The sequence below is a fragment of the Aegilops tauschii genome, chromosome 7 (assembly GCF_002575655.3).
Source record: "Aegilops tauschii subsp. strangulata cultivar AL8/78 chromosome 7, Aet v6.0, whole genome shotgun sequence".
NCBI lineage: Eukaryota > Viridiplantae > Streptophyta > Magnoliopsida > Poales > Poaceae > Aegilops > Aegilops tauschii.
In genome coordinates, this window is record NC_053041.3 from 16486203 (window position 1) to 16506893 (window position 20691).

Here is a 20691-nt window from a genome sequence, read left to right on the forward strand (position 1 = left end):
CGCCTCCCTGCCGACGTCCTCCAATTGCTCCGAATTGGTGCATGGACGAGCTCATGAGCCAGCATTTTTGGTTTGGACATTGGGGCTTGGTTGTCCAAATGTGGACGACGGGTAGCTTTTTTTTTCGAAAAGGGGGATCTCCCCGGCCTCTGCATCAGAATGATGCATACGGCCATCTTATTACTAAAATAAAAGGTTCCAACAAGGTTCCAAAGTCTCGGACTGAAAAGTAATAAAAAGACAGCTCACACAGAGCTAAAAGAGGCTAAACACACAGACTAGCCAAGATAAATACGCCAGAACCGGCTGGCTAAAGATAGATAGGGAAACTAATTGCCTATCCTATTACATGACCGTTATCCAAACCGGTTGAAGATATCCCGAGCTACCATCTCCCAGCGTATAGATCCAGTAACCAAACGCTCCCTGACCTCCATCGGAGTGAGTAGCGACCATGAACGGATCACGGCCGTAGCTCGGAAAATAACCTGCAAAAAGTGAACACGTGATGTTCTGTTAAAAACCAAATCATTCCTGCAAGTCCAGATAGTCCACAACAAAGCGCAAACTCCAACACGAATATGTCTCGCTAATTCAGGCTCAATCCCAGTGAGCCATGTCCCAAATAACGAAGTGACAGAAATCGGTGGAGTAATATTAAAAGCAATGTGAACCGTCCGCCAAAGTACTCTGGCCAATGGGCAATCAAAAAAGAGATGTTTGATCGTCTCGTCCCGATCACAGAAGCTACACCTCGTAGGTCCTGTCCAGTTACGCTTAATCAAATTATCCTTGGTTAAAATAACCTGTTTATGGACAAACCACATAAACACTTTTATTTTCAAAGGAACTTTGACAGCCCAAACATGCTTGGAGGTAGGAATGGAGCTCGAATTAATTACATCAATATACATTGATTTAACCGTGAATACTCCAGACTTAGTCAGTTTCCAGCGTAACTCATCGGGGTGTTGAGAAAGCTGGACATCCATTAGTCGCCGAACTAAACGAAGCCAATCTTCCCAACGATTGCCCATTAACGACCGTCTGAACTGAATATTAAGGGGGGTGGATTGAAACACCGTAGCAACGAACACCTCACGTCGTTGAACAATGCGATATAAAGACGGATATTGAATGGCTAAGGGTGTCTCGCCGAGCCAAGTATCCTCCCAGAAGCGCGTAGTAGCGCCGTTGCCAATAACAACCTTTGTCCTATTAAACAGAGATTGTTTGACTTTCATCAGGCCTTTCCAGAAAGGCGAGTCAGTTGGCCTGACTGTGACCTGGGACAAGGACTTTGTCTGTAGGTACTTGCCGCGAAGGATCTGGGCCCACATGGCATCAGTCTCAAAAGAAAGCTTCCACAGCCACTTGCTAAGAAGGCATTTGTTCTTAACTTCAAGATTCTCAATACCAAGACCCCCTTGGTCTTTCGGTCGACAGATGATATCCCATTTTGCAAGTCTGTATTTTCTTTTGAGATCATCACCTTGCCAAAAGAAACGCGGTCGATAAAAGTCCAGTCTTTTCCTAACACCAACTGGGACTTGAAAGAACGATAAGAGAAACATAGGCATACTCGTGAGCACCGAATTAATCAGAATTAACCGGCCACCATATGACATGAGTTTGCCCTTCCAGCAACTCAGTTTCTTCTCAAACCGGTCTTCGATGCATTTCCATTCTCTATTGGTCAGCTTTCTATGGTGGATTGGAATACCTAGATACGAGAAAGGTAAAAACCCCAAGTCGCACCCAAACAATTGCCGATAAGCCTCCTGTTCGTCTTTGGCTCTACCAAAGCAGAACAGCTCGCTCTTATGAAAGTTAATCTTTAACCCGGTCAATTGTTCGAACAGGCATAACACCAGCTTCATATTTCTCGTCTTGGCTAGGTCATGCTCCATAAAGATGATTGTATCATCAGCGTACTGAAGGATGGATACACCTCCATCAACCAGATGAGGTACCAAGCCACCCACTTGACCATTCTCCTTAGCCCTTCCTATCAAGATTGCTAACATATCAACCACAATGTTAAACAAGATAGGGGACATCGGATCTCCTTGTCTTAGGCCTTTATGTGTCTGGAAGTAATGACCGATATCGTCATTCACTTTAATTCCCACACACCCTTTTTGCGTAAATGATTCAACCTGGCATCGCCAGACTTCATCAAAACCTTTCATTCGCAATGCCTGTTGGAGAAATGGCCATTTAACCTTATCATACGCTTTCTCGAAATCCACCTTAAAAATGACACCATCTAACTTCTTGGAATGGATTTCATGGAGCGTTTCATGAATGACGACCACCCCTTCAAGGATGTTTCGGTCCGGCATGAAAGCAGTTTGGGAGTGCTGCACCACAGAATGCGCAATCTGTGTGAGCCTATTAGTCCCGACCTTGGTGAATATTTTAAAACTAACATTGAGAAGGCAGATCGGCCTGAACTGCTCAATTCTCACAGCGTCCGTCTTCTTAGGAAGCAGTGTGATAGTTCCAAAATTCAAGTGAAATAATTGAAGCTGTCCAGAGAACAGATCATGAAACATAGGTAACAAATCCCCCTTAATAATATGCCAGCACTTCTTGTAGAACTCCGCCGGAAATCCATCCGGTCCGGGAGCCTTATTATTTTTCAACTGTGCTATAGCATCAAACACCTCCTTCTCCGAAAACGGGGCAACCAGAATATCATTTTCAGCAGCCGAAAGTTGAGGCACATCCTCAGTTCTGGACTCATCGAGAGATACACAATTATCCTCCGGAGGTCCAAATAACTGCCTATAATACTCGGTTATATATGTTTTAAGGTTATCCTGTCCTACAATAGTGCCCTCATCTTGTTCAAGTTGGAATATTCTCTTCTTTCTGTGCTTACCATTAGCAATCAGATGAAAGAATTGAGTATTCGCGTCCCCTTGGACCACTTTGCGAACCTTGGCCCGCAAAGCCCACTTCAATTCTTCTTCGCGGAGAAGTTCTTTCAACCTCTTCTCTGCATCAGTTTTAACCTGGAGCTCAGCAGGCATCAAAATCGTGGATTCGGCCTTAACGTCCAGATTCTGTATAAGAGAGAGGAGCCTGTCCTTTTCAATCTTATATACCCCACTAAGGTGCTTAGCCCAACCCCGTAAGAAGCTTCGCAAACTCCTAATCTTATTTTGCCAACGCTCAACCGCGGTCCTACCACCTACACCCTTCGCCCATTCACTAGCGATCAGGTCTAGGAACCCTTCGCGTTCGAACCAGGCCATCTCAAAAGAAAAGGTGTTTTTGTTTCCCACGTGGTTCGGCTCCCCTGAGTCAACGAACAGGGGTGTGTGATCGCCAAAACCCCGAGAAAGAGCTTGAACCGTCACAAGCGGGAACTTCTGTTCCCACTCCACACTCGCAAGAACGCGATCAAGCTTCTCGTAAGTCGGGTTGGGCAAAGAGTTAGCCCAGGTAAACTTTCTACCAGAAAGCTCTATCTCCCTCAGATCCAAGCTTTCAATAATAGTATTGAACATGAACGACCACCTGCCGTCAAAGTTATCATTATTCTTCTCCTCTCTCCTCCTAATGATGTTGAAATCACCCCCAACTAAGATTGGAAGCTGTTCGGACCCACAAATCCGAACAAGATCCGCCAAAAATTCCGGTTTAAGCTCGGGCTGTGCGGCACCATAAACCGCCACCAATGCCCAGTTGAAACCATCAGCCTTAGACCTGACTCGGAACTTAACCGCGAAGTCACCCATCACTACACTCCGGACTTCAAGCGAATCGCATCTCACACCCAGCAAGATACCACCCGATCTTCCTCGCGGAGGGAGGCAATGCCAATCAAAATCAACACCACCCGCAAGAGAGGAAAGGAACTGGGGCGCAAAGTTATCTCTACCAGTTTCCATTAGAGCAATAAAATCTAAACGATGCTCCAGAGAAGCCTCAGCAAGAAACCTTCTTTTAGCCAAGTCTTTCAGACCTCTGCTATTCCAAAAGATTCCTTTCATCACTCATCATGAAATTTTTTAGTCGTCCGAATCCTAGCACTCCTACGAACTGCAGAAGCGGGGTAAATTTTCCGTTTCCACTTACGCTTGGGTTTACTAAGTCCTGACTCCCGATCCTCATAACCGGGCTCAGCGGAACAAACAACTGCATTCTCTAAGGGCATATCATTGTCCTCCGACTCATGATTGGATGGTGCTAGATCCACACACATATTATCGAGCACTCTAACCCCTAATGCATTAATCTCATTGTCATTCATGGGTTTAACCGCTGCAATATTACGAATAGTTTCTAAGGCACGCTCCGCCTCCAAATCTAACAAATCATTCACCGACATGGAAATCTCACTATCTGTAGCCCCAAGTGAAACTCCTAATTGGTTTGCATTATTTATAATTTCCTCAGGAGAAAAATGCAATAAAGAATTAGATATGTTGACGGACATACCAGTAGAGATCGCAGCATCATGAAGCTTGGCCGCCCTCATAGCGCACCTCTGCTGCATGTCATCAACCTCCGGAAGCTCCTGAATGCGAGCACTCATCCGCCTCCCCGCCGAGGCCGGGTCCGGGATCCCGCCAAAAGCAACAACCTCTTCCCTAGTAACCCCTCGCGCTGAAACCCGCGAAGGGTCAACCAAGGAAACCGGAGGAGGCGCTTGCGGGCTCCCATGCCCCTCGGACAGGTGCCCCAAGCCGAGACCCATAACAACGGGTATGCTGGGAGGAGGCTCGGACCTCCTGACCGCCGTCGAGGAAGGAGGAGTCAGGGCCGCCTGCCCCACACCCCCCTCCCCCAACGCCACCAGAGGCGCGGGCGCCGCCACAGGCGAAGGAGATGCGGTCCTCCTGACCGCCGGCGAGGAAGGAGTCAGGACCGCCTGCCCCATACCCCACTCCCCCAACGCCACCAAAGGCTCGGGCGCCGCCACTGGCGAAGGAGATGCGGTCCTCCTGACCGCCGGCGAGGAAAGAGGAGTCAGGGCCACCTGCCCCAAATCCCCCTCCCCCGACGCCACAGAAGGCGCGTGCGCCGCCGCCACGCCCGAAGGAGAGAGAGCCGAGGCCGCCTGCCTCGGACCTCCACTCCCAGCACCTGCCGGTCCCGTCATGACCAGCGATGCCGATGTCAGGGAAGTGAAGGGGGAAGTGGGAGTCAGAGCCGCCTGCCCCAAGCCCCCCTCCCCCAACGCCACAGAAGGCGCGGCCGCCGCCGCCACGCCCAAGGGAAAGAGAGCCTCCGGTGAAGCAACCACCGACTCCCCGTCCCCAGAGCCAACCAAAATCCTCACCGACGATGTCCGCACGGAGCATCCAGCCAGTGCCCCACCGGCATCCTCAAACTCCAACAAAGGTAGTGACTGCTCAAACGCCTCATCAGAATCTACCCGGTCACTCCAAAGTCTGGGAGGGGCAGAGGCTGGCTCAAAGGACCCGAACCGCAACGAGGTCATAGGCACCGATGGTGAAGGTGCCGGCTCAACCCCGGTCCCATCCCCGGACTGAGCCACAGGACGAGAATCGTTAGTCCCCTCACGGGTTGACTCGTCAGTCTGTGCCCCTTCCGCTCCCGCATTGTCGTCCCCCTCGTGCATGTCAACATCATTCCCAATCATTGCGTCAGCAAACAAGGCAGCGTCCTCAAACTCGATCTCAAGAGGAAACACCTCTCCTCTATAGGTCCAGTTAACCACGTCAGACACGAACTCAATATCCAAAACGCTCACTAAGATGCGTGCCACTCCATGTGCACGAGTAAAGGCCATATCCACTTTCTCCGTCTTGCCAACCATAATGCCCATACTAGCCACGACTCGAACATCCTGCAAAGGCTTAGATGGAGCCCCCGAAAACCTCAACCAGACCTGCGTAAGCGGCTTTCCTTTAGGTTCCACCTGCTGCCACTCATGGAACTCCAGAATGCACCTAGTGCCAGGAACTCTGCATAAACCAAAACTCAACAGTCGCTGCAGATCGTCCATTGAAGGAAACTCCACCTTAAAAACCTTGGCCTCGAGAGGAACGAGCTCCCAATGGAAGTCTCCCGGTGCCAGTTCCTGAAGCCTCTGCACAATCTGAGCCTCCGAAACCTCACCCTGAGTAGCTTTGACAACCCCGGTGGTCAAGCTCAAAGTCTCCTCCGGAATCTCTCTCGCAGCCGGGGACTCAAAGAACATAAGTTCAGCACAATAAACTCCATACATAGTCAAAGATGGAGCCTGGTCACGCAACAATGGGCAGTCCCCCGAGGCATGTGCCGGCTTACCACAGGACTCACACAGCTCTGCCACGCAATCAGCAATAAAGTGGCCCTTCTCACCACAACGGTAGCAAAGCATCCTATCCTTCTTACGCGCCCACTTGGACGCCCTTTCAGCCTCAGACCTGTCTGTAGCCTCAGTCACACTCCCAGTCGCCGGAGCCTCAACATTGGCTAAAGCCGCTACCACCTCCATTGCCTGGGGAGGGAGCTCCGCGGTAGCGTTATCGGTCTTCCGTACTGACTCCGCTTGGTCAACAACTGCCGAAGGCGGCGGCGGTCTGCGATGATACCTCCCGCGTCCACCGCCCCGACCACCGCGATGTCCACGGTGACCCCCTCTCTGGCGGTGATCCGGACCGGAAGCACCCTCAACAAAACCTCCTGGAGGCCCGAGAAACGGTCTCTCAGCAGACCCGTCACTCTGCCAGGCATAACCACGTCCTCCACCCGTGGATGAGGAACCACGATGTTGTCCATCTCCATACACATCATAACCATCGTCTCCCCACTGGCCTCGTGGCGGATCATAGGAGCCTCTAGTGTTCGAATTCTGCGTCGTCTGCGATTGTCCCGAACGTTTGTGAGCAGGCCTCACGACGAAGTGAGGCGGAGGCGCGCCACGAGGCTGACCGGCTGTCGGCGTTTGCACAGCCCCAAGGGCCGCACCACCCCGGCCTGCAGTAGCCACAACAGCCGCGCCCGGCGCCTGAGGGCGAGGCCCATCCCGACCCGCGGCCGGCTGCGCCACGGAAGCCAGACCTAGCGCCGGCGGCCTCAGCCCGCCCCTACCGGCCATAGCTTGCAAAGGTTGCCCCGGCGGCCGAACGCCCAAGCGGCCATTACCACGACCCTGGGTGGCCTGAGTTGCACCACTGCCCGCCGGCGGTCTCTGGGCGGGCGACACCAGGGCACCGTGCCCAGCACCCGCCACCGGCGGCGGAGGAGCCCCGCCCCGACCTGCTGGAGCAGAGGCGGCTTGCGTCTTGGCTGGCGGCGCCGCAGCCCCGCGGCCGGCCATGGCCAGCAAGGGTCGAATCCTCCTAGCCCGACCCGAGCCACACGTCGGGAAGCCGCGAGTCCCGCGCCTTGGAACCCTAGCACCAACAGAGTACGGCGCACGAGGGGGAGAAGGATCGATCGCGATCGTGCATGAGGGACTGCTACGAGGGGGAGTAGGATTCAGGTCCGGTACAGACTGGGCCACATACCCATCTGACCCTGGCCCATCCACTCGCGAACTTGGCTCCCTCCGATCCGGCCCAACACAGCCCAACAAGTGATCGTGCATCTGGGAGATCCCGATCGCCGGAATCCCATTGAAAAGCTTCGGCGGGGGGCCAGCGCTCCGACCGGCCATAGCCGCAGCCGGCGGAACACGTGCAGCCCTACCAGAACCAATCCGAGGGAAGCCAGGCGCAGCAACCTTGCGAACCCTAGCTGCCCTGGACGAACGAAACAGACGAGGAAGTGCAGGACTAGTCGAACTCGTCGACTCGATCACATGCACGTCGCTAGCCTCCTCGATAGGCCGTTCGGTCACCTGGCTAAGGTCCTGGGCCTCATACCCAGTCCTAGTCAGGCCCGTCTCCTTTTCGCATAACGTCAGCCCAACCCGGCCCAGAAGCTCGTTCAAACGAGAGGATCGAGCAGGCCCGACACCGATCGCCGTGATCACCGGCGCGACCGCCACGTTTGCCGCCGGCGCCGGCCCGGCGACTACCCGGCGGCCTTTCTTCTTCCTCACCACCGTAGTCCAAGCCTCCGGACGGATCAAATCGAAAAGTGTGAGATTTGGTAGACATACCTTAGGGAGGGGACCTTTCCATGGCCGGATCGCCGACGCTGCCGTCCTCCGATGAACGACTCGCCGGACCATTTCTTTCTTCTCCCCCGCGTGTAGTCCTATCCTTGCTGGATCATCAGGGGGCAGTACTCTGTCTAGAGTTGTTGCCACCTCCTCCTCATCGTACCCTACATTGAAAAATTCACATACCAGATCGGAAGGCGTCGGCGACGGCGGTGTCTCCGGCGGTTCCGGCGAGATTGCATCCATCTCTCCATCCCCGTCGTCCTCATCGTCGGCGAGTGCCCAGAACCGCCCTCCGATCCGCCGCCTAGCACCATGGTGTGCGGGCCGGCCGGAGGCGGGAGTCGCCCCTCCAGTCGCCTCACCCATTATCGTTTTCCGTGTTATATGCCTATTGATTATATATGGTTACACACAGAATACGTGACATCACTAAGGAGGTGGCGGCAGCAGTTGTGAGGGAAGCTGTTGCAGAGGACCTAGCTGAGGGATACCGTGACATGGATGCACGCGAGCTTGCAAGACTGAGCGAGGTAGGAAATCACCTTACTTAGGCTATTCTTTCGATCTTTGGAAATATAGCCACCTCTATGTATTAGCATATATACGTGATGTAATCTTTAGCTTCCTATCTCTACCTCCATATCTATCCTTTCCTTTTAACTAGGATTAGCTCTTGGAGGACCTGACGACGGGTAGCTAGTTTGGACATTGTCTAAATTTTAGACGACGCAAAGCCACTGAAGACGTTTTTTGGCATGTAGTAGTCTAAATTTGGCATAGAACACCATTTGCACAAGCCACTAGAGATGCTCTTACTATTAGAAAGTAAGTGTGTACTCCTAAGTGTATGTGTACTCCTAAGAAGAAGAACAAGTGGGAAGAATCTGAAGATGGAAACAGAGTGAATGAACACTTTTAGCTAGTACTGTACTACTAGTATTGAAAGCGAATGAATGAATCTTACAGCAAGAGAGCATTGTCCTCCTCCTCCTCCTCCTCCTTTTCAAGAGCATCATCCTGAGGCTGAGGCTGAGGCTGAGGCAGAGGCAGCGCGTGGAGCCTAGGGGGAACGGTGCGCCGCCTTGTGAAATCGAGCCCAGGAAGAGGAAGCAGGCGCTCGGCGTGCTTGGGGATGGTGGTTCCCAGCCTGGATAGGGATGGCCATGGGGAGGAGGAGGAAGAAGAAGGGGATGCGGATGCGGAGGCAGAAGCGGCGCCCGGTGCTCTCCTAGCCCTGCTGCTCAGGGACGATGGCCTCGGGCATAGCAGCGCCGGCTGGCCCGAGACGAGCGCCCTCATCCCCATCTCAACCTCTCTCTTTGAACAGTACAGTACAGAGCGGCGGTCGGAGATGATGATGACGGCTGGCTGGCTGTGGCTGGGGAGAGGGAGAGAAACAGAGAGAGAGAGAGAGAGAGAGAGAGAGAGAGAGAGAGAGAGAGAGAGAGGATGCATAATGATGAGCCAATCCGAGTGGTCCGGCCCAACATAGCCCTGTAACGAATTAATGATGCCATAACCCAGTGTAGGTAGGATGGACCCACCTACATAACAGCATTAGGGACCCCCTAAAAAAAAGATAAAAGCATTAGGGTCTTCTAAAAAAACATTAGGGCATCTCCAACCCAACCAAGCGTCGGCGGCGCACACCTCTGCAATGATCTTGGGCCATTTGATCCTCTCGTGCACCATGGTTAGTTCAGAAACAAACTCCTTTCTTTCGTTACCCTGCTACATGTTGTACATATACTTGCAATTTCTGATAGATGTTGTCGGCCTGCAAACACATGCAGATGCTGGCCCTGATTCCCTCACCAAGACAGCGATCGATTCTTACTATGACAGCTCTCGCCTCTTTCTAACTGGTGATGCTCTCGTGTCTGCTTCCTTGGATTTTAACCTCTGGTAATGTTGTACCGGCTTCTCACCATTAGAAACTTGACTCCCTCTGTTTTGTTACCGAACTTTGCAGGGTACTGTAATGTTGTACCGGCTTCTCACCATTAGAAACTTGACTCCCTCTGTTTTGTTACCGAACTTTGCAGGGTACTGGACTACCACACAACGGGTCAAACTAGAGTAACTCATAATGCAGCTTGATTTATGGTATACTCCGAGTCATTCCACGTTTCATTTCACTGTATGTGTGAGAAAGAAATTAGTGTTGGTTCAGATTAGTAGCATTTTTCAAATTTCAGGTATCTTGATATCTACGAGCCTCTGCTGCAGAAGGGGAAAAACATGACAACCAATCAACCATCCAGTCCTTCCCAAGGATACTGAATGGTCCGAGGTGAAGTTGGAAGCCACAGCATCGATTCGTTTCCTAGCCAGCCAGAAGATAGCGGCCTCCACAACTCCATGGTGCATCTGAAGTGTGAAGTGAGACCACTCATAACAGGTCAGGTCAGCAACAAGCCACTTTTTTACCTATCCCGTTGTTGGCATGTGAATACAAATATTTGCTGATGAAATGAACTAGTACTCCTCTCTATAATCGTTCAGCTGGTGAATAAAGTGGAAGATCCAATAGGCTACGATCACAAGATGCTATTCAACTTTGATAGCTGCCGGTGGCCTCTGAAGATATGCTCCCTGATCATATCAAGTGGCAACTATAGGACCTGTTCCCATCAAAAACATGGATCAACTTGATGAGAAGAACAAACCTGCAATTATCCATACAAAATTTCCTTTGTTTACCGGTAGTACTCTCTGTTTCCTTTTTTGTCTTCTTAGTGCTCTCTGGGCATCCTTATAAGGCGATGCCATTGAAGAGTCTAGGAATATCTTGTCCATATTGTTGTGATCGATTGTGTTGTCACTAGTAGAAAAATGGCCTTTAGTCCCGGTTCTGAAACCGGGACTAAAGGAAATTTTTTGATTTTTTTTTATTTTCAAATTTTTGAATTATTTTAACCTCTAATCTCTAATCACCCCTCATCACTGCTCAATTTAACCTCTAATCTCTAATCATTCCAAATCATCTAACTTCCCGGACGGTCACCCATCCTCTCACTACTCCAGCCTGAGCACGCTTAACTTCCAGGTTCTATTCTCCCTCGTTTCCAAGTCTGCACTTGTTGTTTTCCTGACAATAGTAAGATGTCAATCCTATTAACCCTCAGGAATTTAGCTTGAGCATGAAGTCACACATTTCACTGTTTGAATTTGAAACTATTGTTTTAAAAAACAATTTAGTAACACTAATATTTCTTGAATAACTAGTTTGACCATAGTTTGACCACAGTTTGACCAGATTTGACCAAAATTCAAAAAAAACTAAAAGAATTATTTCGTAACACTAATATTTCTTGAATAATTAGTTTGACCATTGTTTGACCACAGTTTGACCACAATTTGACCAGATTTGACCAAAATTCCAAAAAACTAAAATAATTATTTAGTAACACTAATATTCTTGAATAATTATTTATTAACAGTAATACTTCTTGAATAAGTAGTTTGACCATAGTTTGACCAGATTTAACAAAAATTCAAAAAAAACTGAAATTTGAGCATAACTTTTTTTCCTTTTAGAATTTGAGGATTCTAAAATTTTGCAAACAGGCCATAGGCTGTCAAAATCGGATGCGGACTTTCTTGCTGAACATTTTGATATATTATACGTTTTTTTCTGACATCGTATGCAAAAGTTATAGCCGTTTTACATTTTCCCTACACTTTTTGCAAAACATGTCCAAATTTAAGTTTTTAAATTTTCCTAACTAGTACATGTAGTAACATAACTACATCTGGAAGGATTTTAATTTTTGAAGTTTTTATCATTTTCTTTTGCTTTTTACAAAACTGAAAAGGCGATCCACGAGTAGAGTTTGAAAATGGGACATTTAGTATCGGTTCATGCCACGAACCGGTACTAATGCCTCAAACCCCATTAGTACCGGTTGGTGGCTTGAACCGGGACTAAAGGGACCTTTAGTACCGGTTGGTGCCACGAACCGGTACTGATGGGGATCGCACCCTTTAGTCCCGGTTCGTGGCACCAACCGGGACTAAAGGTCCCATTTGAACCGGGACTAATGCCTGTATGGTGCCCTAGCCGTTATTAATGCTCGTAACCGGTTCGTAATGCAACCGGGATTAATGCTCTTTTCTGGCTGAACCAAAGCCTTGTTTTCTACTAGTGTGTAAAAAATGCACTTTTTTATGTTAGAAACTATCCTTATAAGGCGACATAGGTTGCATTGTACTGCTATTGCATATACAGATGCTTCAGTTTGAGGCATGTTTCTGCACCGGCTTTCCCAACGAAAATGTGACACAACCTTGAAAATCACGGGAAAAATAAGTTGCGCAGTTGCTCGTGTCTCCCTGCGGGGGCTCACTTGACCGGGGGTCTCGTGTGTCTCTCCCTAGTTCTAGGGCTCTTGGGTGACAGGAGAGCATCCAGTCCAGGCTACTGGTTAGGGAGGAGGGGATAAAAGTGATGGAGCGTACGTTCCTCGAGTGACGGCGATGATCTCCTCTCGCTCCCCATTACTCAAATTATTTTTTGCTTTTAGGTACTCTGGACTTTTTTGGCTGTGTGCATCTAGCTATGCAGAGGCCGGGCTTTCTTTCGATGCGATTGTATCACCTCGATATATCTATTCAATGAAATGTCCTTTATCGAAAAAAAATTACTCTCCCTCCGCACCTTCTCTGCTTCCTCGCTTGTTGAATGTAGGGGTGCCTTGTATGGGCTAGGCTGGTCAGAATAATGGGCCGGGCTGGCCTCGAATTCTATTTTCGTTGCATCAGTTCTATCTTTTTTCATTATTATATCAAAAAAAAGTTGTCTCCTTTTTAGGTACAACAGTTGTCACTTGTATGACGATTCTATGAAAACTGTAGTCATATACTAGTGTTAGTGTTAAATACATAGAACATCATAGCATTGTTTTAATCATTAATCTATATTTGCTGAATAAGTCAAAAAAGGCAAGTACATGAAGAACACACATCTCTACAAAAACTCAAAATTTAGAATAAAACCGCTTGCTAAACGTTCTTCCATGGTTCCCCTCATCAACTATCACTGAGTCGGCTACAGGAGACAAGGCGAACTAGTCATGATTGAAATTTCTAACTCTTGTTCTACGGCTAGAGTTCTTCCACACAAGAGTTTAGTTTAATTGTCGAACAAATGAGTTCAAAATCATCATCAAATTTTAATCTTAAATAACCAGGCATAATGCACACCAACCTCATGCTACTTCGCATTGATTGTCAATTTTATGGCGATGAATATATTGTCTTCAAATTAAATCTATAACCTAATCTTTGAAGAATCGACGTCAGTATTTCACTTAAAGCATTAGGTGTAAGATAGCTACAAGGGAGGGCGAAGAAGAAAATACAAAATTAATGGTGGATGCAACTCGTGGGAACAATGTTGTGAACTTAGCCAATGTTTTTGTTTGTTCTCTGTCAGTACAATATTTATTAGTGAACTTTTCAATTGGATTTATGCAAAAAAAATTACTTTTTAAGGTTATCTATTCTATTATATACTAAAAGCATAATACGGATGAAAAATAGAGATTAGCTAGAAATTCCCACAACAAATAGAAACATTCTATTATATTATGTACTAAAAGAATAATACAGATGAAAAATAGAGGTTAGGGCATGTCCAAGGCGGACCCTCAACCACCAGTATACGTTCGGACCGTGCGGTGCGGACGCGGTTTGCCATGCAATATAGACCTGTATCGGTCAACCGAGCGGTCTGGGTGTACTTTTTCCATCAACCCCGAGATAAATATAGGTGGTCCGGACAGCAGCTACGTAGGACTCCGACACCCCCGGCCCACCCAAAACCCTTCACGGACCCCGTGCCTCCATTTGCCCCATTTTCTCTTCTTCCTTCTTTCTCTCTTGCCTTCGCCGCCGCTCCACCACCCCGGTCGCCACACCACACCTCTGCCGGAATTCTACGTCTCCGTCACCTCAAATGTTCTAGCTGGCTCCACCCAGCTTCTCCTCTGTTGTTGTTCAGCCCCTCTCCTCCGACCGCCCCGACAAGTACCATCCACTACTATTGTACTCATCATGCCCGGCAACTGTTCGGTGAATTGCATGAGCTAAAAAAGTTGTCCCTTCTTGTATCAAGCAATGCATTCCGATTTCGAGTACATATACGAGACTATGTTGAGTCGTCCGACAGCTCGCCAACGAGGAGGACTACACGGATGAGATGACGATGATGCAGGAGGTTCTTGAAGATGCGGAGCGTGCGGAGGAGCATGTTGTAAATTTCAAACGATCGATCAAGAGTCATCGAGTGCTCAATCGCAACAGGGCGCGCGGCCATGTTAGATCGACCCGTGTCGGTCTCACCACGTGAGAGGAAGAAGGCTTCCCACCACCGCCCACGCCAGGACGGCGAGGGGAGAGGAGGAAGAGGAGGGCCAGGGGCCAACGGCGGCGGGTTGCCTCCCTTGTTGCCCGTGGGAGTGCCAGAGGAGGGGAAATGTGTGTTTTTTCCACAAGAAAATATTTCCACGGCCGAAGTACTGGCCACAAGAATCCTCCACCATCAGCTTAGTGGGGATGCCCAAATCCACCACCATCAGCCACTATGATGTCCTTGCAAACATGACGGCGTGACCAATCACTAGTACAAAACAGGGCTTTCGTTCGGGCCTGGCTAGCCCATTAATCCCGGTTCCGCACGAACCGGGACCCATGGGGTGCATTAGTCCCGGTTCGTGAGCCCAGGGCCCCGGCCGGGCCACGTAGGCCACTGGTCCCGGTTTGTCTGGAACTTTTGGTCCCGGTTCAACGCACGAACCGGGACCAATGCGCCTCGCCCCTGGCCCATGACCATTAGTCCTGGTTTGTGCCACAAACTGGGACTAAAGGGTTGGCCCTCGTTGCGGCCAGAGTTTAGTCCCACCTCGCCAACCGAAGGGCGCTCACACCGGTTTATAAGTCCGTCCCTCTCTGCCTTGTTGATCTCCTCTCAAAATGAAAATAGATGCCCTTATACAGGGAATTTTACCAAAATTCAGAGTGAGTTTCTCTGAAATTCATAGAAATTTATTATCAATTTAGGTTGAATTTTCTCTATAGGCGCATCTATGCTCATTTTTTTATGTTGGGGTTGGCGATCTTTATAGACTTTTTGTGTGTTGAATATGCACCATTCAAAATCAGTCCCTGCTTTGAATGGTTCATTTTGAACACACAAAAAGTCTGGAGTTCAAATAAGTTCAAGAAAATGAAATCCCTTTGTAACAGATGAGTTTTCATCCGAAACCCTGATACTTGAAAGAGATTGTCCATTTTGTTCACGAAGTGCATCCACCTTTTGCCGGGACCCTCTCAACTTTTTAGCACATGCTATGTGGGTGAAATGATGATACCATGCCAACTTTCAACCTTTTAAGAGTTCATTTGAAATGCTTTTCAATTTCAAGTTCATTTGAAATGCTTTTCAATTTTAGGGTATATGGCTTTGAATTGTGCATTTTGAACACACAAAAAGTCAGGAGTTCAAATAATTTTTAAAAAACGAAATCCCTTTGTAAAAGACGAGTTTTCGTATGAAATCCTGATACTTTAAAGGAGATTGTCCGTTTTGTACACGAAGTGCATCCAGTTTTTGCCGTAACCCTCTCAACTTTCTTGCACATGCTATGTGGATGAAATGATGATACCATGCCAACTTTCAACCTTTTCAGAGTTCATTTGAAATGCTTTTCAATTTTAGGGTCTTATAGCTCAAAATAATTAGTAAATGCATGAAAAATAACAACTGAAGTCAGAAAGGGTTGAAAATTGGTGAGATGTGGCTTTGAATGGTGCATTTTGAACACACAAAAAGTCAGGAGTTCAAATAAGTTTTAAAAAATGAAATCCCTTTGTAACAGACGAGTTTTCGTATGAAATCCTGATACTTTGAAAGAGATTGTCCGTTTTGTACACGAAGTGCATCCAGTTTTTGCCGTAACCTTCTCAACTTTCTTGCACATGCTATGTGGATGAAATGATGATACCATGCCAAATTTCAACCTTTTCACAGTTCATTTAAAATGCTTTTCAATTTTATGGTCTTATAGCTCAAAATAATTAGTAAATGCATGAAAAATAACAAATAAAGTCAGAAAGGATTGAAAAATGATGATGTGGCTTTGAATGGTGCATTTTGAACACACAAAAAGTCAGCAGTTCAAATAAGTTTTAAAAAATGAAATCCCTTTGTAACAGACGAGTTTCCGTATAAAATCCTGATACTTTGAAAGAGATTGTCCGTTTTGTACATGAAGTGCAACCAGTTTTTGCCGTAACCCTCTCAACTTTCTTGCACATGCTATGTGGATGAAATGATGATACCATGCCAACTTTCAACCTTTTCAGAGTTCATTTGAAATGCTTTTCAATTTTAGGGTCTTATAGCTCAAAATAATTAGTAAATGCATGAAAAATAACAAATGAAGTCAGAAAGGATTGAAAAATGATAATGTGGCTTTGAATGGTGCATTTTGAACACACACAAAGTCAGGAGTTCAAATAAGTTTTAAAAAATGAAATCCCTTTGGAACAGACGAGTTTTCGTATGAAATCCTGATACTTTGAAAGAGATTGCCCGTTTTGTACACGAAGTGCATCCAGTTTTTGCCGTAACCCTCTCAACTTTCTTGAACATGCTATGTGGATGAAATGATATACCATTCCAGCTTTCAACCTTTTCAGAGTTCATTTGAAATGCTTTTATAAACTCTAATAGCAAAAGGAATCAACTAAAAAGCTTTTATAAACCTCTAGTATTTTTTAAACTAAAATTATATAAAATTTATGCAACTAAAATTATCAAAGTATTTTCTGTTCAAGACATGAAAAGCAGAAAGAATTATCATAAAAAAAAATTTGTTAGAAACTTTAGTAGCAAAAAGAATTTTCGTAAAGAATTAAAATTTAAACTATTAAAATTTGGAAACTAATGGAGTAACAGAAAGTTTATAATTATTCTGACCTAAAAGCAAAAAGAATAAAAAATAAAGCAAAAATGAAAGAAAATAAATAATTCAAAAAACAAAAAAAATAATGGAAAAAAATGCCGCCTGATGGGCCACACGGCCTGCATACGACTAGAAACCGATCTGCACATGGGCCAGAATGCAGGCCCGCAGGCCCAATAGGCCCAACATGGCAGTGACAAGGGTAGGCATGTAATGCCTGCATATTAGAGAGGAGCTCAGCACCTGAGCTGCAACGCAGCTTATAAACAGGTGCTGAGCTCTCTCAGCTAGCGAGGTGGGACTAAACTTCCCACCGCACCGCGCCAGCACATTAGTCCCGGTTGGTGGCTCCAACCGGAACCAATGCTCCCCTTTGGTCCCGGTTGGTGGCACCAACCGGAACCAATGCCCACCCTTTAGTCCCGGTTGGTGCGACCAACCGGGACCAAAGCCCTCTGCTTCCCGCCCTTTGGGCTGGTGAAAAGAGGCCTTTGGTCCCGGTTGGTGCCACCAACCGGGACTAAAGGTGGCATTGGTCCCGGTTTGTGCGTCGAACTGGGACCAAAGCCTTTGCTATATAAGCCAGCACTTAGGAAATTTTCAGATTTCCATCGCCAGTTTCCCCCCGCCCGACGACGCCGCGAGCTCGATCTACGCCGCCAGGCTGCCCCGCCGCCGTCGCCGTCACCCGTGCCCCCGAGCCCACGCCGTCGTCCTCCGCCCCCCGCCGCCGTCGCCGTCGCCCTCCGCCGCGCGCCCCCGAGCCGTGTCGCCCGTCACCGTCGCCGTCGCCCTCCGCCCCCGGTCCGCCGCGGTCGCCGTCGCCCTCCGCCGCCCACGCCGTCGCCCTCCGCCGCCCACGCCGTCGCCCGATGTGAGCCGCTGCCACGCCATGGCTATGTTTATTTTTTTCATATAATTTGTATTATTTTTTTGTTCATATATATATATGTGTGTGTGTGTGTGTGTGTGGTAGCTATATGATGAATGGATGTGGCTATGTATGTATGAATATAATGTTCATAGAATTTTTTTGTTTATATACGTTTTTTCATATATGTATTAATTTTTATTGAGGTTAATTATTAGTAGATATCGATTTTAGGTTAGTGCTTAGTAGTTGAACTAGTTGATTTAATAAAACTATTTTATTAAATTTTACTATATATAGAAGTAGTTTATTTTTAGTAAGAACTACTTTATTTTATATATTTATACTAAGTGCTTAGTAGTTGAACTAGTTGATTAACTAATAAAACTATTTTATTAAATTTTACTATATATAGAAGTAGTTTATTTTTAGTAAGAACTACTTTATTTTATTTATTTATAGTAAGTGCTTAGTAGTTGAACTAGTCGATTAATTAATAAAACTACTTTATTTTATTTTTAGTAAGTGCTTAATTAGTAGTTGAACTAGTTGATTTAACAAAACTAGTTTATTTTACTATAGAAGTAGTTTATTTTTAGCAAGGAAATTAATAGAACTAGTTTTTTTTTAGTTAAAGCAATTATTCCCGCATCGACGTCGACGATGCCTATCCCGCATCCTCGTCGTCGACTCGGCGGAGGAGGCCGGCTTCATCAGAGGGGCCATGTCCGGGACTGGGCTCCGCCGGGCTGGTTTTGGGAGGTGCTACCTTCCGGTGGGCGTAGGTTGGTGAGGAGCCAGCCCGTCGTTGACCCGATCCTTGTTTGGTGGCGGTCGCGTGGGTCAGTGACGGTGCCGAGGCTTCCGGACACCGCGGAGGTGGTACGTCACCGTGTCAGCGAGGAGGACCAACACGTCCATCGCTACATGGTTGCGTTGGAGGACAGGTTCGACAATACCTGGCAGGTTCTTCAGGGATCTCACTAGAGCTATGATCATGTGATGGTTCCGTCCCTTTAGGTGTCCACCGCCCGCGTCGATACCCTTCGGGCGCTACTGTTCTAGTTGTACTAGCGATGCTATATGTATGATAGTATTCGAGGTGTATTAGTGATAATATTCGATGATGTACGGATGCATGAAGATGATGTAGTTTTGCTTATAATTGAATGCATCCTAATTTGAATACTACTTTATTTTGTGATTTGATTTTGCTTATTGAATGCTCAAAGTGGAAAACTACTCCTACTTTGAATGCTAAAATTGGAGAGCACTATGATTAATTGATAGCTTATAGGGTTTTTGTTTTCGCAGAAATCTAGGAGCCCCGGCCCCTCCATCATCCCCGCCGTCGTCCCCGTCACCGCCCCCTCCGACATCGAGGTGAGACCAGCCAAATCCTCTTTTAGAAAGATAATTAAACGATATTTCGGGTTGACTGTAAGTCTGTCGAGTCTCCATCATATATGAGAGGACGAAGAATCCCGACTGTTGTCGTGGGGGTAGCTTCTCCTTCGTTCCCGTGTGCTAGACAATTTGGTGTAATGCACTCGAGAACGAAAGGAGGAGCTACCATCACCGACGGTCGCAAATGTCAGAGAGGAATCAGTGAGGGAGAGTTCCACCATATATATATCAGAGGACGAAGAATCCCGACTGTTGTCGTGGGGGTCGCTTCTCCTTTGTTCCCGTGTGGTAGACATTTTGGTGTAATGCACTCGGGGACAAATGGAGGAGCGACCATCACCAACGGTCGAATGTATACACCACGTGAGCTGAGAGTTTTCAAGAAAAGACTCGACAAACCGATAGTCAACCCGTGATGAATAATAATGATCTAACTTAGGTTTTTTAGTACATATATTTAATTGTAGACGTTTAATATTTGGATTACGAACATAGGAAATGTCGTTCTCGGACGACGAAAGTCTCCCGGGGGAGTGCGACTGGTGCCACGACGACCGAGGTCAGTGCGACAGGCCTCACCTGCACGAAGATCGGCGCTTCAGTATTAAGCCGGAGGAGACCTTCGATGTTGAAACGGTACACAACGACGACAAGTGTTATTTTTTCGTAATTAAGCACGACTTCAACTATTTCAACGTGTACTTTTCATGTTTTACAATTCGGCTAGCTTATCCCATGCCATGCAAGACGCTACGTCTTGGAGAGGATGGGTTTTGAAGACCATGAAAGTATGGAAACAAAGAAAATTCACCTAAGGACCCATCATGATATAGATTTTGAAGTAAATCTGTATAATTCTGAGAGCGTAACCCATTTTGGTTGCAAAAATTGGGAAGCATTTTGCAAGATGTATGGTTTTGATGACAGTATGCTTGTTACCATGGATCTTGGTGATCCTGACATCGAGCAAGACAATATGGACATTTGGGTCCTTGTTGATACGCCTCCAATTCTACCGTTATGTGAGTTTCTCAAACATAGTTATTAGCTAATTTATATTGTTCATTTCAAAATAGTTGACAGCTTATTTTCATTGACAGCTTATTTTGATTGTTCAAACAATGTGCGGAACATGGTAGACAGAACCTACTACACCGATGGCTCTGAGTTAACTTATAAGGAGAAAACTCATCTGGTCGGATTTTGTACTGATCTTGAAAATTACAATATCTATTGTAAAACTCCTCCACATTATGGTCAATACGTGCCACTAGTGCACGTGTTGAACTACGGTAACTACTATGGAGATACCCTGGTAAGATTTCTTACTATTACGACATCCGTGCATCTTTTGCATACTTCTAAAA

General features: G+C 47.0%; 1 protein-coding gene across 2 annotated transcripts; it reads right to left on the reverse strand.

The window, feature by feature from the left end:
* Nucleotides 1-180: 180 nt before the first annotated feature.
* LOC109732513 (uncharacterized) lies at nucleotides 181-9523 on the reverse strand. 2 transcript variants are annotated; one of them, XM_045231345.2, is made up of 3 exons: nucleotides 9042-9523; nucleotides 8072-8465; nucleotides 181-488 (listed from the first exon to the last, which is right to left on the reverse strand). In XM_045231345.2, exons 1-3 carry the CDS (start codon nucleotides 9380-9382, stop codon nucleotides 357-359), a joined length of 867 nt encoding a protein of 288 aa, XP_045087280.1. In that variant the 5' UTR covers nucleotides 9383-9523; the 3' UTR covers nucleotides 181-356. The 2 variants fall into 2 exon arrangements, with proteins under 2 accessions (XP_045087280.1, XP_073359436.1); XM_073503335.1 differs by lacking the exons at nucleotides 8072-8465; nucleotides 9042-9523 and adding an exon at nucleotides 4453-8061.
* Nucleotides 9524-20691: the final 11168 nt, after the last annotated feature.

Excerpts from the sequence above, each read along its gene's own strand:
- LOC109732513 (XM_073503335.1), bottom strand. The coding sequence starts at position 7,624 with ATGGCCGGTCGGAGCGCTGGCCCCCCGCCGAAGCTTTTCAATGGGATT. Across the intron at positions 489-4,452 it reads TGATGCTGCGATCTCTACTG|GTTATTTTCCGAGCTACGGC; the intron begins GTATGTCCGTCA and ends CACTTTTTGCAG.